This window comes from Hirsutella rhossiliensis, assembly GCF_020360975.1.
Source record: "Hirsutella rhossiliensis strain HR02 chromosome Unknown scaffold00003, whole genome shotgun sequence".
Lineage (NCBI taxonomy): Eukaryota > Fungi > Ascomycota > Sordariomycetes > Hypocreales > Ophiocordycipitaceae > Hirsutella > Hirsutella rhossiliensis.
This window is the reverse complement of record NW_025408669.1, coordinates 7,487,761-7,512,971: the sequence shown is the minus strand read 5'-3', so window position 1 is coordinate 7,512,971 and position 25,211 is coordinate 7,487,761. Positions and strand designations below refer to the sequence as shown.

The window sequence follows — 25,211 nt, the reverse complement described above, 5'->3', positions numbered from 1 at the left end:
TCGCTGCAACGGGTAAGAAGACGGGGGTTTGAGCCAATCAGCACGCTCAACTGGAGCGCACGTGCTCCCCGTGGTCAAGTCTCCACTCACTCCACAGCCCTGCATACGTAAGCAAGCCTTGTGCTGCCGTCCAAATAGGCATGAGACAAAGGCCTTGAATTTGCCGTCTTGTCTTCGACTTGGCAACCTCACAAAGTGGCCGGCTGGTGGCTTCCATGTCGTCCTCTTCCTGTCACCACACGGAATCGCCGGTCGACAGGCGTCTGTCAACGTCGGTCTGCGGCGACAAGCCGCCATGGGGTGGTCCTAGGGAGACGCCTACTCTTCTCGATCCGACACGACGACGAGGCTTGGCCCTGGCCGTGTCTATCCCGGGACACAATAGACCAGATTCGATTCTGCGATTACCTCGGCAACTCGTCTGAAATGTTCCCACCCCGAGCGCGGCTTCAAGACTCAGAACTCGCCATTCCCCACGATGCCTGTGGGTGTCAACCGACATATCTTGCACAGCCATGATAAGCATAAACAATGCACCGTTGATGAGTGTACCATATCCCTCTATCACGCCACTGCCGCTTATGCTGCTTATGGGAGACACAAAATGGACACTCTAAGCGCCCCATGCTTCCCCTGGCCGCCGACGTCGCCGCGTGCCCTCCCTAGCAGCCCGGCACAACCTTGCAGTCTACCACCGCCGTCTGCCCGGCCTGCACCTTTGCGATGGCCTCCTTGAGCACGCCCTCGAGCTCGGACGCCTGTGAGACGCGCGCCGCAAAAATGTCGCCGTCCGCGGCTGCCTTGGCAATACCCGAGTAGTCTGGCACGGGGTCAAACGAAATGTTAGCCTCCTCGTTGGTCGCCTTGGACCCGAGGCCATCGGGGTGCACCAGCAGCAGAGAGCGCCGGGGGGCATGCCAGCCTGCATCGAGCACGACGTCAGCTCCGAGGTTCAAAATGGATACTTTTACAACTCACCCTTGTTGTTAAGGACAATGGTCAAGATGGGAATCTTGTATCGCCTAGAGACCCAGTACACGCTGCCCGGTACGGAGAAGAGGTAGGTGCCGTCTCCGACAATCTGCACCACAAACTTGCCCTTGCCGCCGCTCTCGGCGTCCGTCGCCAGCTTCATGCCCAGAGCACCGCCGCCGGACCAGCCGAGGCCGCCGCCACCGCAGTTGATCCACGAACCAGGAATTGACGGCTGGAGATTGTCGTGCACAAAGACGGTGTTGGTGACGGCTTCGACGGCCCAGAGCGTGTCCTCGGGGCACATCTTCTTGAGAGTCCGTGACAGATGGCCCGTGCCGAAGCTGCCGTCCTCCAACGGCTTGGCCCTCTGGGCGATGCCGTCCAGGTGCTCCCTATACTCGCGCGCAACCCGATCGGCGGCCTGTGTCGTGTCACTCTCCTGCAACTTGGTGGCGGCGGGGCCCGTCCTGAGGGCGGCGGTGACCTGTTCAATGGATGTTAGAGCGTCGGCACGAAATCGGGCGCTCGCTTCGATGTAGAACAGAGGCATTTGCTGCTTGAGCGGATCGACGTCGATGTGAAAGATGTTTGCGTCCTCGCGGGGCCTGCACAGAGTGGGAATCCACGGCACATCACAGTCGACGACGAGGATGGCGTCTGCCTGGGAGATGGCCTTGTCGACGCCGAAGCGCAAGCCTCTCCAGGCTGGATGGTCAGCCGGGAAGCACATGTCGCTGCCCCCCGAGTCGACAACCTGCAGGCCCTTTACTGTATTGGCAAGCTCTACAAGCGCACCGGGGATCTTGTGGTTCCTGCCAGAGTAGCCGGTCACGATGACGGGCCGCTCGGCGGAGGCGAGGGCGTTGGCAATCTTGTCAACACCGCTCTGAGGGAGACTACCGAGCTGCACGGGATCCCAGTCGCCCTGCTTGAGCGAGTAAGGCTCAATGTCGGCCTCCATAACCTCGCGGGCGCCGCAGAGGTAGACGGGGCCCTGAGGGTCGGACTTTGCAAACTGGAGAGCGCGGTTGACCATCTGCTTGACATTGGTGCCTGTCTTGATCTCGGCAGAATAGCGACAGTACTGGGCGACAATCTGCTTCTGATCAGGCACATCCTGGATCCAGTGGATGAACTCGGTACGGCTTCCACGGAGCTCGCCGTCGAGGGTAAAGGGGGATAGGCCCGCAAAGACAAAGACGGGAGCGCGACCGGTGGACGAGTTGTGCACGGCAGCGCCAAGGCCCTGTGTACCGACGTCGACGTGGACAATGACACACTGCGGCTTGCCCGTCAACCTGGCGTAGCCGTCCGCCATGGACATGGCCACCATCTACGATTTGCAGGCACGCCTCTAGTCAGCTTGAACCTCGGCGACAGGGACATCAAGAACCACCGAGGCATACCTCATTGGGACAGGTGATGATGCGTGGAAACTTGCCCTTGGCCTCGCGCTGGCCCTTGACCATGGCCTCGATGATGCTGGGGTGATCGGAGCCAAGGTTGACAAAGCAGTGGGTGATACCAGCCTCCCAAATGGCCTCGAAAAATGCAAACGACGCCGTGTAGACGTTGCCCGGGCCCGTCGCGATGGAGCTTGAAGTGGAGGCATGCCGGGCGGCGGTGATGACTTGTCTTCTGCCGGGGTGCCGGACGGAAGATGCCGAAGCGGAGGCGGCAGGCGGGGTAGAGGCAGATGTTTCAGCCGGGGTTGGCGCTTTACGGGAGCGGGTGCTGAACAGGGAAGCGGGGACAGAGCCGATGATGGGCGCACGACATCTGGCAATGGCTGGTGCGGCCAGTCCAGCTCTCCGGAGCAGTGCCATGGGGAGGTGGGAGGGGGGGGGGGGAGGGGAAGAAGATGGAGGGATGGGGCCGGCGCTGGTTGGCTGATGGTCCACGAGGACGTTAGCTGAAGCGCAAGATCACGCTGGGTTGGGGGAGAAGATGGCGACGGGAGACGGAAGATGCAGGATGTTTGCCGCCATGCCACGATTGACGGTCCACAAAGAGGCACATGAGGGGCTTTAGGTAGAGAAAGTGGAAATACGCACCCTCGGTTCCCTTGACAAGAGCCCAGGGTCAAATGTCGGGGTGGGAGACAAGGAAGAGGAGGACTGCGATGATTGGCGGAAGCAAAGACGACGGGCAGAGTCGAGGAAATGAACTGCCGGGAGAGAAAAGGGAGAAAAGAGGATGAGGTTGACTGAAGTTGGTTGATGGAGGTCAGGGAAGGAAGCGTTGTATTCGGCAATGGAGGCGATGCAACTACCCAGTGTAGCCGTTATCTAGATACATGCCCGAGATACATCAGGTACGGCCAATAAAGTCCAGTCAAGTCGGTTCCTCCCGTCAGACACTGACTGACGTACACAGCCAAAGGGCGGAATAAATGGTACGGATTTGCTAGCAAATGACAACGCGGGAGCGGTGACCTCCCTGTTGGCCGAGACAGCATGAGCTACGGCCCTGGTGACTGGCGCCCCCTTTCAGCGTTGTGCCGAATCTGGCCGAGTCCGGGGTAGCTGTCCATATTGCATATCCCGAGGGAGGGCCAGGGGATGGCGCGGGGTGCAATGTCGCGGGGCCGTTGCAGACGGAGGGGAGCTGGTGGGGCCAGCCCCCGGCCTCGGCGGCCTTCTGGTTGGCCCGCTGGCGGGCGGGCTGCGCGGGGGTGCAACAGGTCGGTGGGGGCTTGTCACGTGCGTGCGTACAGCACACGGGTAATTAGGTAATATCTATATATAAGTAAGTTAGTTACTCCGTGAGAAAGAGGCAGAAGAAGAAGGCAAGGATTACGGACCCAGGCTGTGGGCCCAGACACGAGCCTTTAGGGCTCGTGCCGCTCAGACTGACTAAGCTAGGCTAGCCCAATGGGAGCCAATAGAGGCGCGGACCCCCGCGCCTTTAAAGTCGGCGCGGACGTCCGCGCCTGTTATGTAAGCCTGGCAGGCCATTTGGGAGCCAATAGAGGCGCGGACCCCCGCGCCTTTAAAGTCGGCGCGGACGTCCGCGCCTGTTATGTAAGCCTGGCAGGCCATTTGGGCCGCCGCCAACTGCGCTCGCAGTCGGCCTCACCGATACAGCATGCTTGCTGCATACATATAGCTTCAATTAATTGCAAAGGAGGATATCCCTTAGGTTCGAACCCATAGCCTTCCCTATTTGGTAGATTGACGTGACGCAAAGGGCGCCGCTGTTGCGTGGCAAGGGAGGGTGCGGGAAGTTCACCGCCTTAAAATTGGCCAGCTACAGTGCTACACGCCGGTGCATGTCGGTGATCTCACGATCTGCCTCACATTTTCGCATCGCCGGCATCATCACCACTTATATATGTGAATAAAATGCCTGCTGTTCCTCTGAGTCTCTCTCGCAGTCAGCCCATATACCTGCAGTACCTCTTTCTCGTGAGAAAGGCTGCACCTGAATTTCCTCGGCCACCCGGGCATCTAATCGCTCTTCTTCTGCCTTATCCCAATCAAGGTATGCCATCATCTCTACCTTGGTCCATTGCCTCGAGCCGCAGCTCCTTGACATTTGCTTCCAGTCGAGGCACCAGTCATATTCAGTCTTGCTGTAGCGCAATGGCAAGCCCATTGCCTTTCGGTATGCCTGGTTGGTCTTGAGACTGCCGCGAGGCTGTGCTCTATACCAAGAGTCTCTTTCCTGACATACCTCTGATAGATGGCTCGTGGGTCATCATATAATAGATTCTCTGTAGTCTCTGTAGTCTCTGCAATTGCTGTAGAGACTGTAGAGACCGTAGTGACTGCAACTGTCATTTTCTCCATGACTGCTGCAGTCTGCGCAGTCTCTGGAACTGCTACCGTCTGTACAGTCTGTGCAGTCTGTGCAGTCCCTGCAATTGCTGCAGTCTCTGCAGTCTGTGCCGCCCGTGCCTCTGCCCGCTGCAGTATGTCGCTATAGCGTAAAGGACAATTGCGAGATGTCATGATGTGCCCTTGCTGGTGGCATTTGCTGCATGTAGGCGGCGCCTTTGGCCGTAGATCTGACTCTATGGCTTCAAATGCACTTGGCTCGCGCTGTGTGGATGACTGTGATATCCTTGATGCGGCGACAAGTTGGTCTAGTCGCCGACGAGGCTCTATGAGGACCTGACCAATCTCTTTGTTATCCCGTCGAAGGCGCCAATGTGTATGAAAATGTTGTAGCCGGAGGGGCAGATCTTCCACTATGAGAGACTGTAATGCGTGCGCACAAGGGAGACCGCGAGACTTGGTGAAGCTGCCTGTGCAAGATGGGGTGTTTTTCTCGTTGAGGCGCTTGTGTTGCTTTGCAACCTGTCGCAAGGCTTCGTGTGATACCCAGCCACGTACCGTGCTATATACGGTTCCAGAGAGCTCAATTGGCATCCGTATATGCTGCCTGGCTTGGTTGGCTTGTAGCTCGGCCAGTTGGTTGAGGAGAGCTTGCTTGATTGCCCTCGTTGCCTCGAAGAGGTCTAATGTTGACTTCTTAAGGTGACTCTTCAATAATGCGTGGATGCCTTCCACCCGGGAAGTAGCCACATTGCCGAAGTGAGCATATTGATCGACCCAGGCCTTGACGAGCTTTTCCTTATACGGGTCCAACCAGGTTTCCGTATGTAGCTAACCTCCTTGACGTATCGTGGCACAAAGCGCTTCTCGAGCTCTTCAACTTGTTGATCAAATGTCTCCTCATCTTTCGAGCCCACGATTGAGTGCCAATACCCAAAGAACTCAGCCCACCTCTCATCACTATTAGAGTCCTCATCGTCACGGTCGAAAGCTGGTTTGCAATAGCTAAGCACCGCCTTATTCGCATGCCAGATGCAAAGCAGAGACTTGGACGCAGGAAAGCACCGGGAAATTGCGTTTATGCAGGCGAGGCAGCGATCTGTCAGGATAACCGATGGCTGGCGAATGTCATATAACTCGTATATCGATTGGAGTTGGTCCAGTGCCCAGATATAGTCATTTTCGTCTTCACCACTGAGGAAGGCAAAGGCAATACAGAATGACCGCTGACAGGCATCAACGCCGATCATATCGAGCAGTGGCATCTTATATTTGTTCGTCTTGTATGTGCAGTCTAGCAGTAGTAATTCTGGGTATGCGTTGAGGTATCCTAGAGACGCTGGGTGTGCGAATAAGACTGCTGTGACTCGGCCATCATGATCAAGCTGTATGCGGCTCTGGAACCCCTCGTTGTCAAGCTCATTGGCAAGGGCATGCATTGTGCTCTGGCCAGCAAGGAGCTCTCGTCTGCGCTGTGCGATACAGTTATATATGTCTTGCTGTGTCGCTCCTTGGGCAGTCTGAGAGCTCTGGCGCATATATGTCCGGATATCCTTTGGTGCTATGCCAGCGCTTGAGAGGTTCCCAATAGCTGACTGGTCAGTTGAGGAGAGGGCACGATGAGCTGGATGTGCTGTAATATGCAGACTGGGCTCATGGTTGTGGACCGACTTCTCCTCGCCTGGGCGATGCCTGACATACCAGTACGACTTATCAAGGCTCTCTTTCGCATTGATGGAAAACTGGCATCCAGTGATACGGGAGCTTGTAGACCGTTGCCGATCAGCTGGCTTCTGGTCCTTGCTTGTATGAGCCCCAAGTCTACCTCCACGATCGCAGGCAAATATGACTGTGCGTCTTCCGGACCGCGGGTCTCTCGTGGACTTGCCTGTGGTGAAGGCATAGCCTCTTGGAGCCGCCCACGCATTAATTGAGGCAAGAAGAGACTCTCGCGAGTCGAACTGGCCCTCAGGAGGAAGGCAATCGTCAGGGAATTCAGTAAGCCCCATATTGGAATTATCTTGAAGAGCTAGCTGTAGTGCACGACAGTGAGCAGCTCTTTATACACAAAGGAAAGGAAACTCCTGCTTTGTGGACGTGGTGCAGAACCCTTGTAACCGAGGCCGCCTGCGAGGTTTAATGCAGCCTGCGTTTGAGCTTTGGCCTCAATGGGGTCCAAGCACCACGCATGCAGGCGCTCGACCTTAATATGCGGATTATAGCATCGCTTCCGCGGACAACTACTCTGAGCGCAGATGGTATGCTATATGAGGCTGGCTCTCTGTGCGACAGTTTGCCACATGCAATAGAAAAGGAGAGTACAGGTCAGGGGGCGGCCCGACTATCTTCCGCCTGGGCTTACATAACAGGCGCGGACGTCCGCGCCGACTTTAAAGGCGCGGGGGTCCGCGCCTCTATTGGCTCCCTAGCCCAATCAGGGGCTGCACTCAACACTCCGCCCAGCACAGCCTTCATCCCCAGTTCACCACCCACAGGCTCCGTACACAAGAACAATCAATCTCCTCCTCAGCACAGAAGTAAGAAGAGATTTGCGCCGATTCCTGTGACCCAGCCCTCGAGTTCTTGTCTGCAGAAGACCTTCGGGGGATTCGAGCCTTGTCGAGGCTATGACCAGCCCATCTCAAGTTCTCGCCATGTTCAAGTGCGGCCATGCTCAAAGAGTCAACCCCAAACATGCTTTGCCATGTCTGAGTCTCGCCCACCACTTAGTGCATGAACAAGGCCTATGATTCATCAGACTGATCGTGAGCACCGACTGGAGGCCACGCCGTCGTTGCAGCAGCAGCATCACTCGCCCGGCGGGCGCCGGTAAACGGCTCAAATGCCTCGAGAGACCTGGCCGCAGAAACGAGACGTGTACATCAGGATCAAGGGCCACGACACGCCGGAACAGAATGGATATTACCATGTATATGTCTCGCTTTGCTGGTTAACGACTGTAATCTCAATGCTTCAGCTCTGCGCACGTCAACGCGGCAGCTGGTCCAGCCGTACAGAAGTCTCATACTTCATAAGGAGACCTGACCACTCTCCAATCATCCGGATCATTCCCACCTCCCTCCCCGGGGCGAGTGTATCTCTGTGCCAGATAACAATCTCGCCATCACTGTTCAAAGGCCCGTCGATTGAAAAGCCATCGCGGTGGAGGACCAGCGGCACTTCGATGAGGCTTGGGATGGGAGGCACCGTGGTCGAAAACGCTGGGTGGTCTGCGGCGATTCTGGTGACGGACCAAGGCGAGCGTCCGCGTTTCTCGACATCGCCCCAAACGATGACGGCTTGAATTGGTTCTGCAGCGCCGTACGTTGTCGTCGAAGTGGGTGCAGGCGGCTGTGGTGTAGGGCATGGGCCTGGCCTGGCTTCTCGAGGCGACACTTCAGGCTCGGAATCCGTGCCGATGTTGTCCCATTTCGAGTGGTCGACGGGCGCCATGGTATCGTGACGACCAGCCACGAACGGACAAGGTGCAGAGTGCCGCCGTTTTGAGTTTGGATGAAGAAACGGGACATGGTCTGATCTCTATATAAGGACGGGCATGTCAGGAGGACCATGGTTCCTATGCATGGGGAAACTAGAACTGCACCGGAGGGGTGCACTATAGCAGCGAATCAGGTCAAGTACAAGGTGCATGTGTCCAGCCGATCCTTGCTCGTGGGCGTTACTTGGAGGGCTAGCCCTGCCCCGGTGCTCTATTTAATGGAAAACGTCGACGTCCGTTTGCATTCGCGACAGCAAACAGAACATGTTTGCTTACGACATGTCAAGCACATTGACTTGAACGTATTCAAGCTGAAAGTCATATAACGCGCTAGATTGCTGTGCTCTCGATCGAGAGCGGCATGCCAAACCAGTTGCGTGTCCTGCTTGTTGAGGAACGGCCGAGGTAGCTTGACCGTGGACGAGGTTTCGTTATGTAGCAGAAGATTCAAAGCCATTAGAAGGGCTAGTTATGCTTGGTCCTCCAGATTGTACATGGAGGCAAAGCGGGGGAGGAGCTCAGAAGCGTGTTTTCTTGACGGCCAGGCAGACAGACTGCGGCGATGTCGACATCGCTCTGGGTGTTGCAAGCTAATGTGAAACTTGTTACGGGTTATCTGCGTAGCACATCTCCATGTGTGATGTCTCCAGCAAGGACATGCAAAGGACATGTTCCCAACCAAAGATAAAAAAAAGGAAACGCCATTGGAGCTGCTGTCTGGGTGGTTGATATATGGCTGGGGGAGCATGGCTCAAGCGAGAGAGCTCGGTTGTGTAATAATCCAAGCCCACTGAGGTCGCTATTTTCGAGGGAGAGGGCCATGCTTGGTTGCTTTGAGCCAAAGTCGGGGTGATTTGGTCTTGGGAAGCAATGACGGGGTGGTCTTTTGTATCGCAGCGAGCAGAATCAAAGCTGGTAATGGCGGATGTCAATGGTATGCTGCCTCAACAGAGCCCCAAATGACGCAGTGGCCAAGAGTAAGAGTACACTACGGGTTGCAAACAATCAAGCTTGCTCATGACACTTCATTTCCAATTCTATTCCAGTAACTGACGCATGGATTAGGGTCGGACGGACATGACACCGCTCCCAAGAACCCCCTTTCAGCCTTATTGACGCCGAGACAGCAAACCATAAACCCAAGGGCAGATCAGAAACCAGAGCTAAACGACCCTCCAGGGGGCAGCTTCAAGTGGGCACACCGAACCTGATCCCCGTCCCCATCCACGAAGCCGCCCCGATCCACGCCTCGGCCGGCGATTTCATTCCCCCACCAGTTGAGGCGAATGTCCCACTTCTGCAGACAAAAGAAGAGGAAGAGGGCCGCCACGCCCGTCGCCGCCGCGAACGAGCTGGTAAGGACGTAGGCGTACCGCTCCCACCAGCCCGAATAGCGCCGCTTGATGAAGTAGTTGAAGAAGATGGCCAGCACGACGGATCCCTGGATGTAGCTCCAGTTGTACGGCGCCCATCCGAACGGCCCGGCCAGGAAGATGGGCGCGTTGAAGTTGCGCAGCCACGACGTTGGCCACCGCTTGACGGCCAAGTAGGCGGCAATGGGGAGGAAGAAGCCGAAGGGGATGCAGTACAGCAAGACATGGTACGGACTGTCCCGGCCAAACAGGCGGCGCGGGCCGACTGCGCCCCAAAAGACACTGGCGAGGAAGAATGAATGGGTTCCGGGGCAGGTGAAGCGTGCGCGCTGGCCCTCGAGGCACACGCCCTCGATGTTGCGCAGCGACCAGTGGTTGACGGCCCACGCCACACATGCTCCAATGACGGTTGCGTAGACCTGGGCGGCAAAGGCCCATCGCGGTGGGATCTTGGCGTAATGCGCGAGCTTGAGGTCCGCGACGAACGTGAGGCTTTGGGACGTCGCCATGTAGCTGAAGGCTTTGAAGATCATGTGAGGGATGGGTTGAGACTCAAAGACAAAGCCCCCGACGATATTGGCCAGCAGGCTCAAGCCTATTTCGAAGTTGGAAATGGCCGCCAACATGCCGATGGGGATCTGCAGCAAGAATGTGAAGATGACGGCAAGGACAATTCCCCAGACAGGGGTGCCTGTCGGCCAGGCCGTCACGGAGACACAGGCAAGGATAAACGAAAGAGCCAGCACCACCAGATACCACCAGTGAGGACACTCCTTGTAGACCGAGTTGAGCCGGTTCTGGACGTCACGGAACTGCTCCGAGCGCTTCTGGCGGCTCCAGCACGAGCGCAAGCCGGCCGCAATATCGCGCCGGAACCAGAGCGCGACGTGGACGGGCACGGCCGAGTAGAGGAGCAGACAGGCTGCAAAATTCACTGCCATGGTCGTGGCCATCCACGGGACGCTGTAGGCGCGGTAGGCCTCCTCGTTCAGCGTCATGTCGCGGTTGAGGATGCGGTGCACGTTGTAAACCGAGCCCGTGTTGTCGTAGAACTGGATGCTGTTGATGGGCATGTAAGCGCCGTTCCACACGTTGTTAAAGTACAGCAGCGGCGCCACGATGATGCCCGCGATGGCCATTCCAGAGGCAAAGTTGGCCAGGGTAAAGAGAGGTGTCACGATTGGATCGACGAGGTACGTCGCCGTGATCCAGTCCAGGGTTGGCAAAGGATTGAACCCGAGCCCGCACGTGCTTCCGGCGATGAGGGCGAGGGTGATGTTTCCGGGGGAGATCCACGTCGGCCAGTTGAAGAGCGCGAGGGCCTCGAACAGGTAGTTTGGCACCCAGAACCAGACGAACATGGTCCCGAAGCAGATGCAGAAGAAGCGGTATCGCGACATGGTCCAACCGCCGGCCGAGGCGCCCCGTTCGCCCTCTCGGCCCTTGGGCCCTTGGTCGTCCTGGTCCCTGCACAGCGTCCTTGTCAGCGCAAGGGTGGGAAGAGTCTTGGGCCATATCATGGCGGGCGGGTACACCAGGAAGCGTCGCGCCAGGCCGGCGCAGCCGTAGCCCATCATCTGCGTACTAATTAGGGTGAGCATTTGCCACGGGATGCTGTTGGCCAGCACCTTCTCCCCGTAGAAGCGCTCAAGCTTTAGAACCTGGATAATGGACACGATGTACGCGCCGTTGTAGTGGCTGCCGAAAGCGACGTTGGCCATCATGACCACGAGTAAGTGCTCCTTACGGTTAAAGGGGCCTGGGTTGAGGGTAAAGGAGAACCGACCATTCCCGCCCCAGCGTCGCGTCGGCAGATACCGGGCCATCCCGGCGCCCAGGGGCATCGACAGCAGCTGGACAACGAACGTCGAGAGGGAGATACTCGGCATGCGCAACGAGAAGAACTGATGCATGGCCGTGCCGAAAAGAACGAAGAGCGTGCCGATCAACAGCACGCGGAACGTACCCACGGGCAAGCTCGGGTCGTCTGTTGTTTCGACAACGGCTCGCACCTCGACGTACGCCGAGTTGTTGAGCTTCAGCTCCTTGTATTCGCGAAAGTCCTCGACCAGTTGCCGCGCCACGTCCACATCGACGGTACCATCCTTGTGGCTTTGCAGGAACTGCTGCGCCCGGGCCAGAATGTCGCGCGGGAAGTTTTGATCCAGCTCGTGCTCGACCAGCAGCTGCCTGAGCGAGGTCGCCAGGTCCTCGTCCGTCGACAACGATGAAGGGCATGTCGATGTGCTTGCTGTCTTTTCTTTGTCTCCCGAGCGGCGCCCGGCCGGTGCTGGCGGATCGTTGGTGCCGCCGTGCTTGGCAGCATCGTCAGCTTCTTTCTCAGACGACATGAGCGGTCGTGGTTACGCTGGCGGCGATGCCAATATGTGTGGTAGGGGCTTTGCTCGGTCGAGAATGGACCAGGAAGGTGTTTCACCCTCCGCCCATGTAGTCTTTACCCCAGCCTGAGAAACGTCAGTAAAGGTGGATGATTTGACAAGACAAGGGCGAAAAGTGAATACGGTATAAATACGGAGTAACACAACGAGAAGTGGTTACTGTGGTGGGCCCTTGACGGCATGACAGACAAACAGCCGGCGGCTTATAGTTTAAACAAGGCTTGAACTCTCGATGAAATAAATGTCTTTGATCACGATTGCCTTGATTTTCCCCCTTACGCTTTCAGACCAGACTCATGTCCAACAAGCGCCAGTTCTCCGGATTCCTCTAAGCTGGCACTATCAAAACACCGACCACCACGGGAGTGATCAAAGGGCCGTCCAATCATATAGCCATGGGCGGCCGACGCGAAGTTCTAGCCCTGTATGTCGTGATGGAGGGGGCAGAGCGGGCAGCAGCCACTTGCAAATCATATTGCATTGAACAATGAAACAACGAAGCTTTCCCCATTTTGATCTCGTGGATTAGAAAGACAGCTTTGCCATCATTGATGATTGATGGCGCAGTTCTCACCATTGGTTATCGCCTGCATTCACAAAGCCATGGCGCAAACCGGAACTCAAAAAGCCCAAGATTTGGAACTGCATGGCCTGGATGCAGGAGGCTTGACGTCCGGCCGAAGCATAATCGCCGTGCTTCGTGTTCTTGCAGTAATTTGTGGCACAATTTCGCCGTAGAGATGCGCTCTAGGTGGCTCGTGACTACACTACCAGACTAGCTTTAGCACACACTTCGGCGAAAGGATGCAAAAGGGGCTCCGGTTGAGTACGGCGGTCTTCGTTCTGTTAAATGGAAGCTCATCATATGCTCCCATTTTTTCCTCTTCGCTGCGTCGTCACATAGAGAGCTTTTATATTTACAGGATTCCCTTCGTTGCAACTGAGAGACTCTAACTTGGAGAGCATCCCCTGCGTCTTTCGTCTAATGGTTGTTTATTTCAGCACTACACGATATTTAATCATCTTGAACTGCATCATTACCATGTGATCGGAAGTTTATCAGAATTTGCCCTTTTATGGAAGAAATGGAATAGCCCGGATTGCCCCGTGAAAGCCCGCACTATACAATCATCTCATTCGAGCTCAGGATGGGTATCTCTCAAAGCAGTGGCTTGAGAGCACAGTGGAAGAAATAGGGGCACAGAAAGGTGAATTTAGTGATGCATGTCTTGGTCTATCTATTGGGACAAGGGAGGGGCTTATATAGGTACAGTGACCACACATAGCTAGCCAAAAGAGGGTATTGAGATGTTCCTATACCTGAGTCAGGTCATGTTGGTCAGGCAGGCTTCCTTGTGCATGACTATTGGGTCCACTGGGCATGATTGTGGCCTCTTATGTCCACTCTCCTCAACAGTATCTGTGACTGAGCATTGAAGTCAAGCATCGCTTCCTACCCTGATGAGCCGTAATAGTGACATTTCCAGGGCAACCATCTCCAGCGTTCCTCTCTCCAAGCTCCCATAGAGGCCTAAAGTGAAGGGGGCATACCAGTAATAGCTATACATATATATAGTCTTATCCCTCTTAGCTAGTAATTCTATACATAACACTATTAATGTACTTTTGACTTTTATATAAATTTTAAGACGCCTGTTAAGAGAATTTTATACAGTGTTCCTGCTTTGTAGGAGGTTAGATTAGCTCTTTAAGTGAGTGGAAGTCGAACCCCTCCTTTGAAATCCGACCATGAGTTCTAGCTTCCACCACATACCAAATACCCGGCTATCGTTGATAGCGTTAATAGAATCGATCTTTTCGTTCAAAAGATTTAGATCATATGTCTGGAGCATCTCAGCAAGAAGGAGCCTCCATTTGCACAAAGCTAAAACTCCCAGCGGTCAGCCATGGACTGGTAAGTCGTGAGTCACCAGTCTAAACTTACTTTCGCCCTAGACATCCTCTTAGCCTAGAGAGAATGGATGGCTCTCTTCTTTGACGTCGTCTAGGACCTTGCGCCTTCGTGAACATGCGGAAAAGCCGTCTTCTGAGTATTATATTTCGTCGAGCTACTGGTTTCTCATAGAGGCAATAGCCTCCTTCATTTCGGTCCGGCGGTCTCCGAGCGTGAGAGTGACGCGGCCGTTCTATCTCCCCGGCGACTGTACCTCCTTAGGGTCATCTTTTCCACAATGTTCGACCTGGCGAGCTTCCGTGGCGGTAGCTGAGTAATGCCATAGCTAGACCGGCGTGGTAGGCACTGCTCACTGGAGAGCCAGCCTGTATAATTGGAGACGTACTATTATTCGGCAAGAGCTTGGAGATAGTTGCGGCGGTGCAACGCCGTACATTGTGACTAAAAAAATCCTTATTGATGGGCGAAGATCCCGGATCAATCCCACAAGCTCATCGTTAAGTTGCCCGTTTTGTGCTTATAGGTTGTGATCATCAGACATCAATGCTCACGGCAAACTATACTCAAGCGAGCAAGCTTTTGCACTCACAATTACCGCGATGCTACCCCCTAGCCCTTGCTTCACGAATTTGGCTAGAGTCAGTTTGGTGATGTTAAGCACTGTGCGAAGGCTCTCATTGATCACGCTATACGCTTATTCATGTCTCGGGATGTCGAAAGAGTCGAAATTACAATTAAAAGGAACTATGTCAGATACATACGCCGTGGCGCGTTTAGAAACGAATATGCGAGCTACCCCAAGCCCCATCCGTATGCTCCGCCTGTTAATTTGTACAAGGTTGGTAAGAATTATATGTTTGGCCACGCATTTGTCATGATGGGCTCCTACCATATCCTCTTGCCATTGGCCGCTGATGACTTTAGGAACATAGGGAGCGCAGAGACGATCTTGCTATAGTTCTTAATAAAGCGGCTATAAAGCCCTGTAAAACCTAAGAAAATCTATATGTCCTCAACGGAACGGGGCGCTGGCCATTCTGCGATAGCGTGGATTCGTTCTTCGTCATGTGGATCCCTTATTCGTCGACTACGAAGCCGGGGAAGGCAGCTGTCTTTACCGAGAATTCGCATTTGCTCAGGCTAGCTTATAGTCCTGCTCTTAGCAATTTCTATAGGACCCCTTTAACTTGACTTTTGTGCTGTTCCGGGTCTTCACTGAAGATGAGTAGACAACACAGATAATGTCAACCAGACCCTCTAGCGCGTCATTGATATACTGCTGGAACGAGGCGGGAGCGTTGGCCAGCCCAAATGGCATCACCTAGTATTCGTAATGACAGGATTTAGCTGTGACCCCCTCGACCCTCGGTGCGTCGCCCTGCCGATAACGGTGGAAGGCGCGGATAAAAATAAAGGAACACAATATAGCATTTGGCACCAGGTATAGCGTAGACGGAAAGGGCTTCTTGTCTAGTGTGATTAATTAATCAGGAAGGGTGCTTTCTATAAATTATAAAAGCAAGGCAAATTTACTAACAAAGCGTGGCTATAGTCTGGAACACACTGGTATGATTCCGGGAGATCAAGTGAGGGTGTTGGATCCACCTGTGCACTAGGCACCGATCGCGCACGTATAACTAATCGACCGCGCTAGTCACGTGCGAGTAAGAGGTGAGACACAGGGAGGAAGGTCTTTGCACACAGTTTGTATGGGACACGTTTCCCTAGTTACACAAGATATAACCAATTGAACCAGTTCGAATAACCTCACTGCAGTGAAGAGCCTGTCCACACTGATCAGTGTCGCCCGGCAAAGGTGACACAGAACAGCAAGACGGAAGAGAGCTAACCTATCGTCACGCTCTGCAAAGCGAGCTCCTGACGGTAGGATAGTTGCTACAACGCGCGGATTGCTACGAAGACTCTGCATCAGAGCCCACTCTAGTTATCCAACCGTGCCTAAGCTTTGCTGTCATCAGCGACCCTTAGGCGTGCCCTATCGCACATTGATAACCTCATTGACACCCTGTGCCCTGTTTCTCAGCACACAGCCTGTCAATATGTCTGACAATTCATCTGCCGCACTAGCCCCGGCAACAGCCCAGGATACCCCGGCCAACGTGTCTCTCGAAGACAGGCAACTCGTTGAACGGAACCTGACGATCGTGGAGCTCCTTCACTCCCGATCAGGCATTTCGACGCGGATTTCCTCAACGAACCTATCACCCAGAGCTCCTCCTTGTCCACCGCAACAGCTTCTTCTTAGGCTGTGTGGCAACATACACGGTGGATAAACGTAACCACGGAATTGCCCTGCTTGGGGATCTGTATAACGACTTCACGGGATGGAGCTATGATGACTTCGAACTAATCAACCCACGCCTTAGATCAAGACTCCGGACGCTTCTCAGAATTAGGGGGATCTATATGGGCAAGGCCAACTCTAGCATCTCTCGAGCTTTATGTGGCCTTCTAACAAGTAACGAACTTCCTGAATGGGATGAGAACGAGTTGCTTGGTCAAGAGGTTGCTGAAAACACCGTGGCATATAAGGTGAAACAGAAGCTGCTCCAAGGAACTGTTAAAGCGGCTATATCGTCACCGGCACCGGTAGTAATCCAGCAGCCAACTATTACCCGACCGGCGGAACCGGAATCCCTCAGATCATTGAGACCCATCAACCCGCTCAGCAAGAGCCTCAGCATCAATGGCGCGAATCCCTCGGTATCAGCAGACGCTCCCCGTACGGACTACCAACTTCCGAGATGCATACACGAGCATTCCACCTGTTCGATTCGAGAACGAGGAAGTTGAGGCCGATCTCACGATTAGATTCATTAAGATATGGGACAAGAAACTAGCCTATACCGGCGAACCATACGATATCTTCGATGACAAGATCCGAAATTCATGAGCGTGTGCCGTCAAGCAAACATTCCTCCGTCTAAATTCCATGGTGTTTTCCTTCGATTCTGGCCAAGGAAGCTCAGTCCTTCTTTCTACACGAAATCAGCACTGATTTAACCTTCGCTGAGATGTATCAGAAGATGAAAGAGCACTTTGACACCGAAATCAACCAGAAGATGTATCATACCCACTGGAGCACCTCACCTTCAGCCGACTTCGGGCTGAGATGCCCGGTAAGTCATCTGACGAGGTCCTCCAGGCCCTTCTTACGAAATTGCGGCTCTGTAGGAGAGCACTCGGGGATAAGTCTGGCGGCGAAGGTGGCCTGATCGATGCAACGCTCAGGGCGTGCCGTGGTGTGCCTGAATTCCGACTCGCGATATACTCTCCCGCACCTACATTTGAGGATTGGCATCACAGCTTCGATCATCGCTATCTGCCATGCAAGATGAACGATCTGAACAACCCAGTGGCCAATATCCCCAAGACCTGGATAGAGGACATGATCAGCACTTCGTGGATCGCAAATTTCAGCGAAATTCCGGCGGAACAAGAGGTCAATCACAAAGGCGTCAGCCAAATTGGAAGAAGAAATGCTACGTTTGCGGCAAGGAAGGTTGTTTCTCAACGAGACATCCTGAAAACGAGAGAAAAGCAGCCAAAGAGAAGTATCTACGAGAGAGAGGCTTCCACGGTCAATCTCGTTCGTATGCTATGTTCTTGGCTGACTATGAAGGGGAATCACAGGATCAGGATGACTCGAGAACCGAGGAATCCGATGATTCTGACTCCTCTGACCCTTATGAATCGTTCTACGCTGCTGCGACCTTTCTGTCCAACGAAGCTTTCCATCATCGGATCTCTCCAGTAGGCATCAAGTTATTCAACAGTGACGAACCCACACAATTCATACTAGATCGTTACTCTCAAGACTCGTTCCAAGGAATCATGCCGGACACAGGTGCGGCATGCATATCGACGGAGGAATCGAACAACTGCGTGCTCTCCAACGAGAGATGCCCCCAGTCCAATTCCGTGATGATCGCAAGCCCGAACCAGTTAGATTTGGTGCAGGAAGATTGGAAACACCACTTGGCGTGATCACCTTGAACACACCAGTGGGAGAGGTTGATTTTCATATAGTCAACGTGCCAACGCCATTCCTCCTATGCCTAGCTGATATGGATCGGCTCGGCGTATATTTAAATAACGTCACGAACGAGCTCGTTGGCAATGGTGTGAGCGTTCCAGTGATTCGAAGATGGGGTCACGCGTGGTTCTTCTTGCGGAAACAAGAGGCATCAGTGGCATATCTCACGGAGGCTGAATTGCGGCGCCTCCACACGCGTTTTGGTCATCCATCCGTGTATCGGCTGCACAAGCTGCTGAATTCGGCTGGCCATGATGTGGAAATCGAAGCTCTGGAAATGATCAAGAAGTTCTGCCACTACTGTCAGATGAAATCCGACCCGCCACGAAGGTTCAAGTTCAGCTTGAAGGATGATTGTGACTTCAATTACGAAGTCATCGTTGATGTCATGACATTGGGTGGCAGACCAGTCCTCCATGTTGTTGATCAAGCCACTGCCTATCAGGCAGGGAGATTCCTATCCAACATGACGGCCAAGGAAACGTGGCTCGCGTTGAAACAATGTTGGATGGATACATACCTTGGACCACCCGATGTGATCACTCATGACGCAGGCACGAATTTCGCTGCTGCCGAGTTCCAAGCAGAAGCGAAATTGATGGGAATAACGTGTCATCAGGTGCCTGTGGAAGCACATTGGGCTGTTGGGAAGGTTGAGAAGTATCATGTGCCCGTCCGAAGAGCATATGATATATTAAAGGCAGAGCTGAAGGATACCGTGAGCCCTGATCAAGTCCTTCAAATGGCTTTCAAGGCTGTCAACGACACAGCCGGTCCGGATGGCCTCGTTCCAACCCTCCTCGTCTTCGGTGCTCTGCCTCGAATGACGATGGATTCGCCGCCTACACCTTCCGCAATGGCAAGAGCTAAGGCGGTGTGGCGAACGATGTCAGAGCTGAGGAAGATCAACGCCCAGAGGAAGGTTCAGACCGCGTTAAATACGCGTAATGGGCCTGATACAGCGTTGCGCCTGCCCCTATCCCTGGCGCTAGGAAGCGAAGTTCGCGTATTTCGCGAGAAGCACGGATGGCAAGGCCCATATAAAGTGCTCGAGGTGACGGATACGGAAATCGCAGTTGACCTGGACAACGGACCAGCGAAATTTCGCAGTACATGCGTCCAACCGTACTATCGTCACCCGGAATCGCTCCTTCCTCAGTTGCAACCCGACCCTAGCCCTAGCCGCACAGACCCATCAACACAACAATCACTCCTTCCTCAACACAATCCGATCAACAACATCCTCTTCAAAACCCTCTTCCCTTCCACCCACAACTCAACAACCTCTTCCTCTTCCTACCACAGAAGACCAACCCAAACCTTTCGAATACCCTGAGCCAAAGAGGCCGCGCAGGCGTGGCCGACCTAGGAAGGATGCTGCACAAAATGGCACATCAGAATCCACTATTGTTTGCTCACCCGTTCAATTTATCGTTCATCATGAAGCTAATGCGTTTCTTGTTCGAAAAGAAATGGAACATCTCGGCCTAGCCAAGCGGCTACGAGCTGAAGGAAAGATCACAAGCACCGGTTTCCCATTTGAAGCTTCCGACACACTCGAGCTCACGAACCTCCTCGCCGCTGGGGTCATTGTACCCGAAGAATTCGATGCGAATAAACATGGTGGATATCGTGTCTTCAAATCACGAATGGTCAGAGAGGTTAAGGGAAGAAATACTGCAACGCCATACGAGAAATCACGCCTCGTTGTGCAAGGATACAATGATGATGGGAAACGTGGGATCCTCACACAAGCCCCTACCATCAGCCGGCCCGCACAACGCGTGGCCTTGGCCTTAGCACCGTTTCTCTGCACACGGGATATGTTCATCATGATCAGAGACATCACGATGGCATACACACAATCCCAGACCAAGCTGGCCCGTGTCATCCTTGCAGCCCTTCCTCAAGAACTCAAAAGAAGATATCCAGAGGGAACAATCCTGCGAATCGTGAAGCCGCTATATGGCATCGCAGAGGCAGGAGCCCACTGGTTCAACACATATCACGACCATCACTGCCGCAAGCTTAATATGGAAACCTCTTCGTTTGACCCGTGCCTTCTGATCACGGCAAACAACATCGCCGACAAGGACCTGTTTGGCATCGCGGCCTTGCAAACGGATGACACATTCATTGTTGGCACAGATGCATTTCTCAAGATCGAGGAGAAAGAACTCTGCTTTAAGGCCAAGCCAAAGAGATTCTCCAAGAAGGTTCCATCTGCGACTTTAACGGCAGCCGCCTGACCATACAAAATGGCTGTGTCATCGTCAGGCAGAAGGGCCAAGCCCAAAACCTCGAGGAGATCAATCTTCAGGCATCAAGTAGGCATCAGGATTATGCTGCTCAACGCGCCCGGGGCATATATCGCTTCGATTTGCCAACCCGAAGCAACATACGATTGTTCCGTTGCGGCACAAGCCCAAGAGCCCGTTAATACCGACTTCAAGGCTTTGAACAAGCGGATTGAATGGCAGATCAACAATCCCGACCGTGGCCTATGTTACATACCCATCGATCTCGAGAGCGCGAAGATCTTTGTGTTCACCGATGGATCATTCGCCAACAATAAGGATTTAAGCTCTCAAATCGGCTTTGTGATTATCATCGCCAATGAGACCGCGCAATCAACCGATTCATTTTCCATCCGCGGAAACATTCTTCATTGAGCTCAACTAAATGCAAGCGCGTTACTCGAAGCGTTCTTGCATCAGAGATCTATGGATTGACATCGGGCTTCGATCTCGCATTTGTGATCAAGCAAACGGTCAATACGATCGCACAACGCCTTGATCTGAAGCAAATCCCGCTCGTCATTTGCACAGATTCATATAGCCTCTATGAGTGCCTCGTCAAACTTGGCACCACAACAGAGAAGCGACTCATGATAGATATCATGGCGCTGAGGCAGGCATATGAATCAAGGGATATTGCGGAAATCCGTTGGGTCAACGGCGCAGATAACCCTGCCGATGCTATGACGAAGGCATCACAAACAGCGCCCTCACGCAGTTTATTAGCGACAATCAGCTAAACGTGAGGGTGGAAGGATTCGTTCATCGCAATAACACAACAATTCTCGACGAGATTTAATCGGTTTTCGTTCCTTCTTCTGCTTTACCGTCGTTCTTTTATTCCATTCACATTAACGAGGAGATCCTCGTGTCCATATTCCAACGTGGGACCGATGGAATCAGCTAGCGCATCCGGCGCTCGAAATGCGGCCCATGATGGCGTGTGGCAGAACACACCCAGTGTGGGGGAGGGAGAGCTACAGTCAGAGCACACTATCCAACATAGTGATGCATCGTGGTAGGAGTTTGTTGGTGTTCTTGTTCGTGTTTTTCCTATCTCATCTTAATTCGCTGTGTTTGGTGTGTTTTGGTGGATTGATTAGTGCGCGATCATCGATTTAGAAAGAGGTTCCAGTGTTGGATCCACCTGTGCACTAGGCACCGATCGCGCACGTATAACTAATCGACCGCGCTAGTCACGTGCGAGTAAGAGGTGAGACACAGGGAGGAAGGTCTTTGCACACAGTTTGTATGGGACACGTTTCCCTAGTTACACAAGATATAACCAATTGAACCAGTTCGAATAACCTCACTGCAGTGAAGAGCCTGTCCACAGAGGGGCCCATTTTATTTGAAGGGTTCGGTTATTGATCGTTACTTAGCAGTAGCTCCATATCCTCTGACAGCCTCGCCATGACTTCTACATAAAAGCTCTGGCAAAAATTATCGTTATCCAAGCCGCCTGCCCCAAAAGTGCTCTTCAAGCACCACTTTACTGCCTCCGCGTAATTTATCCCGCCGCTTTGTAGTATCTGGTCCCCAAACCGATGCCCAGCTTTAATTTTCGAGAGGATCGAGTTGCTGTTCATAATACCCGTTACGTCAAGCTCGTTATCCGTCCTTCCTATAATTACCTGGATCAGCAGGGCCACCAGGGACAACACGGTTAGGTTGATTGGTCCCGGCGTGTTCAACGCCCTGGTATCTTGGGACTCTGAAGTCGAAGAATCCAATTCGTGGAAAACCTTGACCAGGAACGGTCGGTATAGAGAGGAGTCGGCGTGAGGTGCTAAAGGGCCATGCTCTCGAAGGAACACTACGTCGTCCAGTGTAAGAATCCTTCCCAGCCATGGAGTTTTGTAAAGATGGAGGATGCTAGCAGAAAGTGCTAGCGCAACCGTGAGTTTTTCTGGGTAGTCAAATCGCGGGAGATCCGGCCCCTTTCCTCCGAGGACTTGGCGAAGCGTGGCCGCGATAGACAATTGCGACCGGTTCTGCCGCGGGTAGAGCCCGAACTTGCCCCCAACGTCTGTGATGTATCCATAGCAATCCCCTGCAAGCTCCTTTTGTCGTCTCAACACATCTTGACAGAGGTTCGATATTTCCGATGGGTCGTAGGTTGGGGTTTGTGTCGGGGGAATGATGACACTTTGGGACACCTCAAGAAGTGTTTGCGTTGCTGACATCGATGCTTCTCTGGCAGGCCTGAAGCTCAACGGCATAGGCCAGTTGACCCTCTGTGATGGCTCCCGGGCCGTAGAAGCTACGGGAATAGTTGAAGACTGCGCTGGCGCTGACGATTTACCAAACCCTGCGGGTCTAACCAAGAGACTCTGCCAGTAGCTCGGTGCCGTCTTTTGCGTATCTGTAACTCCCTGCGCTGTTCCAGCAGCGCCTTCATCAGGAGCGGGATGCTTTGACCCCATTACCACGTGGAAGTTGAATTTCTTGGCGACTTGATCGTCATCGTCGCTGGGCACTAGAACCACGTTCCTCGGGGCCAGCTCCAGGCCGACATTGTGCGAGTCGGCGCATCGGCAAGTTTTCGCACTTCGAAGAGCGTTGAAGATGCCCAGTGTCAGCCCTCGGACAAGCTTAATAACCCGAGCCTGGGAGCGGCGCCGTCTAGTGGGCTCAAGCCCGCAGTTTCTCCCAGCGAGCTCATAGAGAACAGAGTTTGCCGTTTTAAATCTGGATATAGTCTCCTCGAAGTCCTTCTTCTTCAAGGTGAAGATCGTGCGCCGTTGGAGCTCCCGGAGAATCGCAACGCGGTCCGTCAGTCTCGTCTGGGGAATAAGTCCAACGTCAGTTGATGAGCTTCCACAGTACTCGACCCGGCTGTACGCACCTTGCCGTCCTCTTCGATACCCAACTTGGCCTCCAACCCCTGAGCGGTCTTCCACATCTCTGCAACTAGCTCCTCGAACTGACCGCATTCCGTCCAGAGCCGGAGCCGAAGCTGGTCGTTGTATGGTTTCCAAGCAGGTCCAAAGGGAGCTTGGATCATCTTGTCCATGACAAGTGAAGGTGCGACCCCGTCGAGGAGAATCTCGCAGGTAGCCCGGAGCCTAACGTGTTCGGTTTCAATGTCACGTATGAGAGCGTTGAGGTCACGATCAACGTTTCTCACTCCCGAAAGAATGGTGCGGTAGCCCTTGAGAGCCTTTACCGCCAGGGGTAGAATACCAACAACTAGGCCGACTACTTCTAGGCCAGACATGATGCATCTGACAGCCTGCACCGGGTCAATCGAAAGTTGACAAATTGTTATCGCGATGTAGGTTTGAGCTTATCAAGGACAGACTGCGATGCGATCCCCGCGTTCGAGATGAGCGTAGAGGGATTTCCATATACTCCGTCAGCCCGATGACATTGCATCATTGGCCGCCAATAACATATCAATATTTCGATGAAGTAAGCACGTTTTGCCTCTGAAAAGGCCGATGTTCTGGGCATCTGTGGCTTCGAGCGGGTTGGCTACCTCATCCCCTTTCAAGCGGTCGCCATCGCCATCTCCAAGATGCCAGAGGCCCCCCGAGGCGGCACTGAGCCTCAAATTGCCACGCTTGTAGTCCGCAGCGTTTCAGAGTTCAAGACCCTGATCTTAGCCCTGAAGGATCGCAGGACACAGATCCCGATAGCTAGCTCTCACTTAGCACGGTTCAAGTTATGGGCTGGCAGCTTGGGAGCTCATCGTCCGTCCGGAAGTCGTTCTCTTGAATATCGCCTTCGCGACGCGTCCTTCATTCGCAACCACATCATTTCCCTTCTCCGAGACCTCTACCGCACCATCGATGAAGGCAGGATTTGGCATTACCTCCCAGAAGAAATATCACACTAATCCAACTCAGGTACCTCAGCAGCGGAGGGAACGAATCTCGAAGTTGGAAGGAATGAGAGTTTGGATTCTATCGATGGTGAACTTGTCGAGTATTTCCAGCATGACGAGAAGTCTGGGTCCGACATTGACCAGATTCTCGAAGAGATCGGACATGTGGTCGACTGTCTCCTCAGGCTATCTATAACGATCAGCAACCCAGCTCCTCACGACCAATTCAAATCGAGAGTCGGGCTAGGCACGGCCGAGATATTCCAAGACTGGTACATGAAGCACGTCTTGGAAAAGTTTACTCAGGTGGACACAAAGAGGGTAGAGAGACTCGGGAGGGCCATGGCGCGGCGACATCTATACTTCAAGTACCGAGAGGATCACTCTAACAAGCTGGCTGAGGGCTTAGACAGCGATAAGCCAGATAATTATGAGTATGCAACAACAATTGCCTCCACCCTCCCTGGACATTTGAAGAAATCCCACGAATCTGCCAGCAAGGATTTTGCTGGTTTGGATGATAGCCAGTCTAATACCTCGAGAACTTCATACGCTCCGTCACTTCCAAATTCTGGCCAAATGCGAGTACCCCCAATACCGAAGGAGTACGTCGACGGGCCGTTCAAGTGTCCATTCTGCCACATGATTATGTCGATAGACACAAGACATGGCTGGAAGTACGTTAGGCCCTTTGCCGGCAGTTAAATGAGGATAACTCTAACTATTCCCGAAACATAGAAGACATGTCTTCAGTGATCTGCAACCCTACATTTGCCTCTCGGGGGCTTGCCGAACACCAGATCAACTGTTTTCCCGCCGTGGTGACTGGTCCACGCACATGAGACGCGAACATTGGATAGTCTGGCACTGCCCCTTGGGATGTCCAGAAGATTTTCCTACTATCGAGGACTTCCGAAAGCACACCAAGACGAGTCATGGACAGACAATCCCTCCCGACAAGATGGATACTCTGGAAAGACTAAGCACCGGTTCTGACCTATCGAAAGCTGAAGGGACATGTCCCCTTTGCTGTGATTTCCATATTACCTCGGCCAAACATTACGATTCTCACATTGGAGGGCATCTCG

At 53.5% G+C, this 25,211-nt stretch overlaps 6 protein-coding genes across 6 annotated transcripts; 2 read left to right on the top strand and 4 right to left on the bottom strand.

Moving 5' to 3' along the window:
• Positions 1-662: 662 nt before the first annotated feature.
• Positions 663-2,801, bottom strand: HRG_04118 (thiamine pyrophosphate enzyme, central domain-containing protein; the record flags this gene model as incomplete). The annotated part of the gene is made up of 3 exons (XM_044862589.1): positions 663-922; positions 979-2,308; positions 2,382-2,801. The coding sequence occupies 3 exons, from the start codon at positions 2,799-2,801 to the stop codon at positions 663-665; spliced, it is 2,010 nt and encodes a 669-aa protein (XP_044723615.1).
• Positions 2,802-7,742: 4,941 nt separating this feature from the next.
• HRG_04117 (uncharacterized protein) lies at positions 7,743-8,207 on the bottom strand (the record flags this gene model as incomplete). The annotated part of the gene is made up of 1 exon (XM_044862588.1): positions 7,743-8,207. The coding sequence occupies one exon, from the start codon at positions 8,205-8,207 to the stop codon at positions 7,743-7,745; it is 465 nt and encodes a 154-aa protein (XP_044723614.1).
• A 1,196-nt stretch (positions 8,208-9,403) lies between these two features.
• Positions 9,404-11,977, bottom strand: HRG_04116 (OPT oligopeptide transporter protein; the record flags this gene model as incomplete). Its single annotated transcript, XM_044862587.1, has 1 exon — positions 9,404-11,977. The coding sequence occupies one exon, from the start codon at positions 11,975-11,977 to the stop codon at positions 9,404-9,406; it is 2,574 nt and encodes an 857-aa protein (XP_044723613.1).
• Positions 11,978-19,829: 7,852 nt separating this feature from the next.
• HRG_04115 (uncharacterized protein) lies at positions 19,830-20,246 on the top strand (the record flags this gene model as incomplete). Its single annotated transcript, XM_044862586.1, has 1 exon — positions 19,830-20,246. The coding sequence occupies one exon, from the start codon at positions 19,830-19,832 to the stop codon at positions 20,244-20,246; it is 417 nt and encodes a 138-aa protein (XP_044723612.1).
• Positions 20,247-22,454: 2,208 nt separating this feature from the next.
• On the bottom strand, positions 22,455-23,514 carry HRG_04114 (uncharacterized protein; the record flags this gene model as incomplete). The annotated part of the gene is made up of 4 exons (XM_044862585.1): positions 22,455-22,531; positions 22,600-22,669; positions 22,724-23,080; positions 23,143-23,514. The coding sequence occupies 4 exons, from the start codon at positions 23,512-23,514 to the stop codon at positions 22,455-22,457; spliced, it is 876 nt and encodes a 291-aa protein (XP_044723611.1).
• Positions 23,515-23,814: 300 nt separating this feature from the next.
• HRG_04113 (uncharacterized protein) lies at positions 23,815-24,879 on the top strand (the record flags this gene model as incomplete). Its single annotated transcript, XM_044862584.1, has 4 exons — positions 23,815-24,094; positions 24,146-24,557; positions 24,782-24,800; positions 24,862-24,879. 4 exons carry the CDS (start codon positions 23,815-23,817, stop codon positions 24,877-24,879), a joined length of 729 nt encoding a protein of 242 aa, XP_044723610.1.
• Between the last annotated feature and the right edge of the window lie 332 nt (positions 24,880-25,211).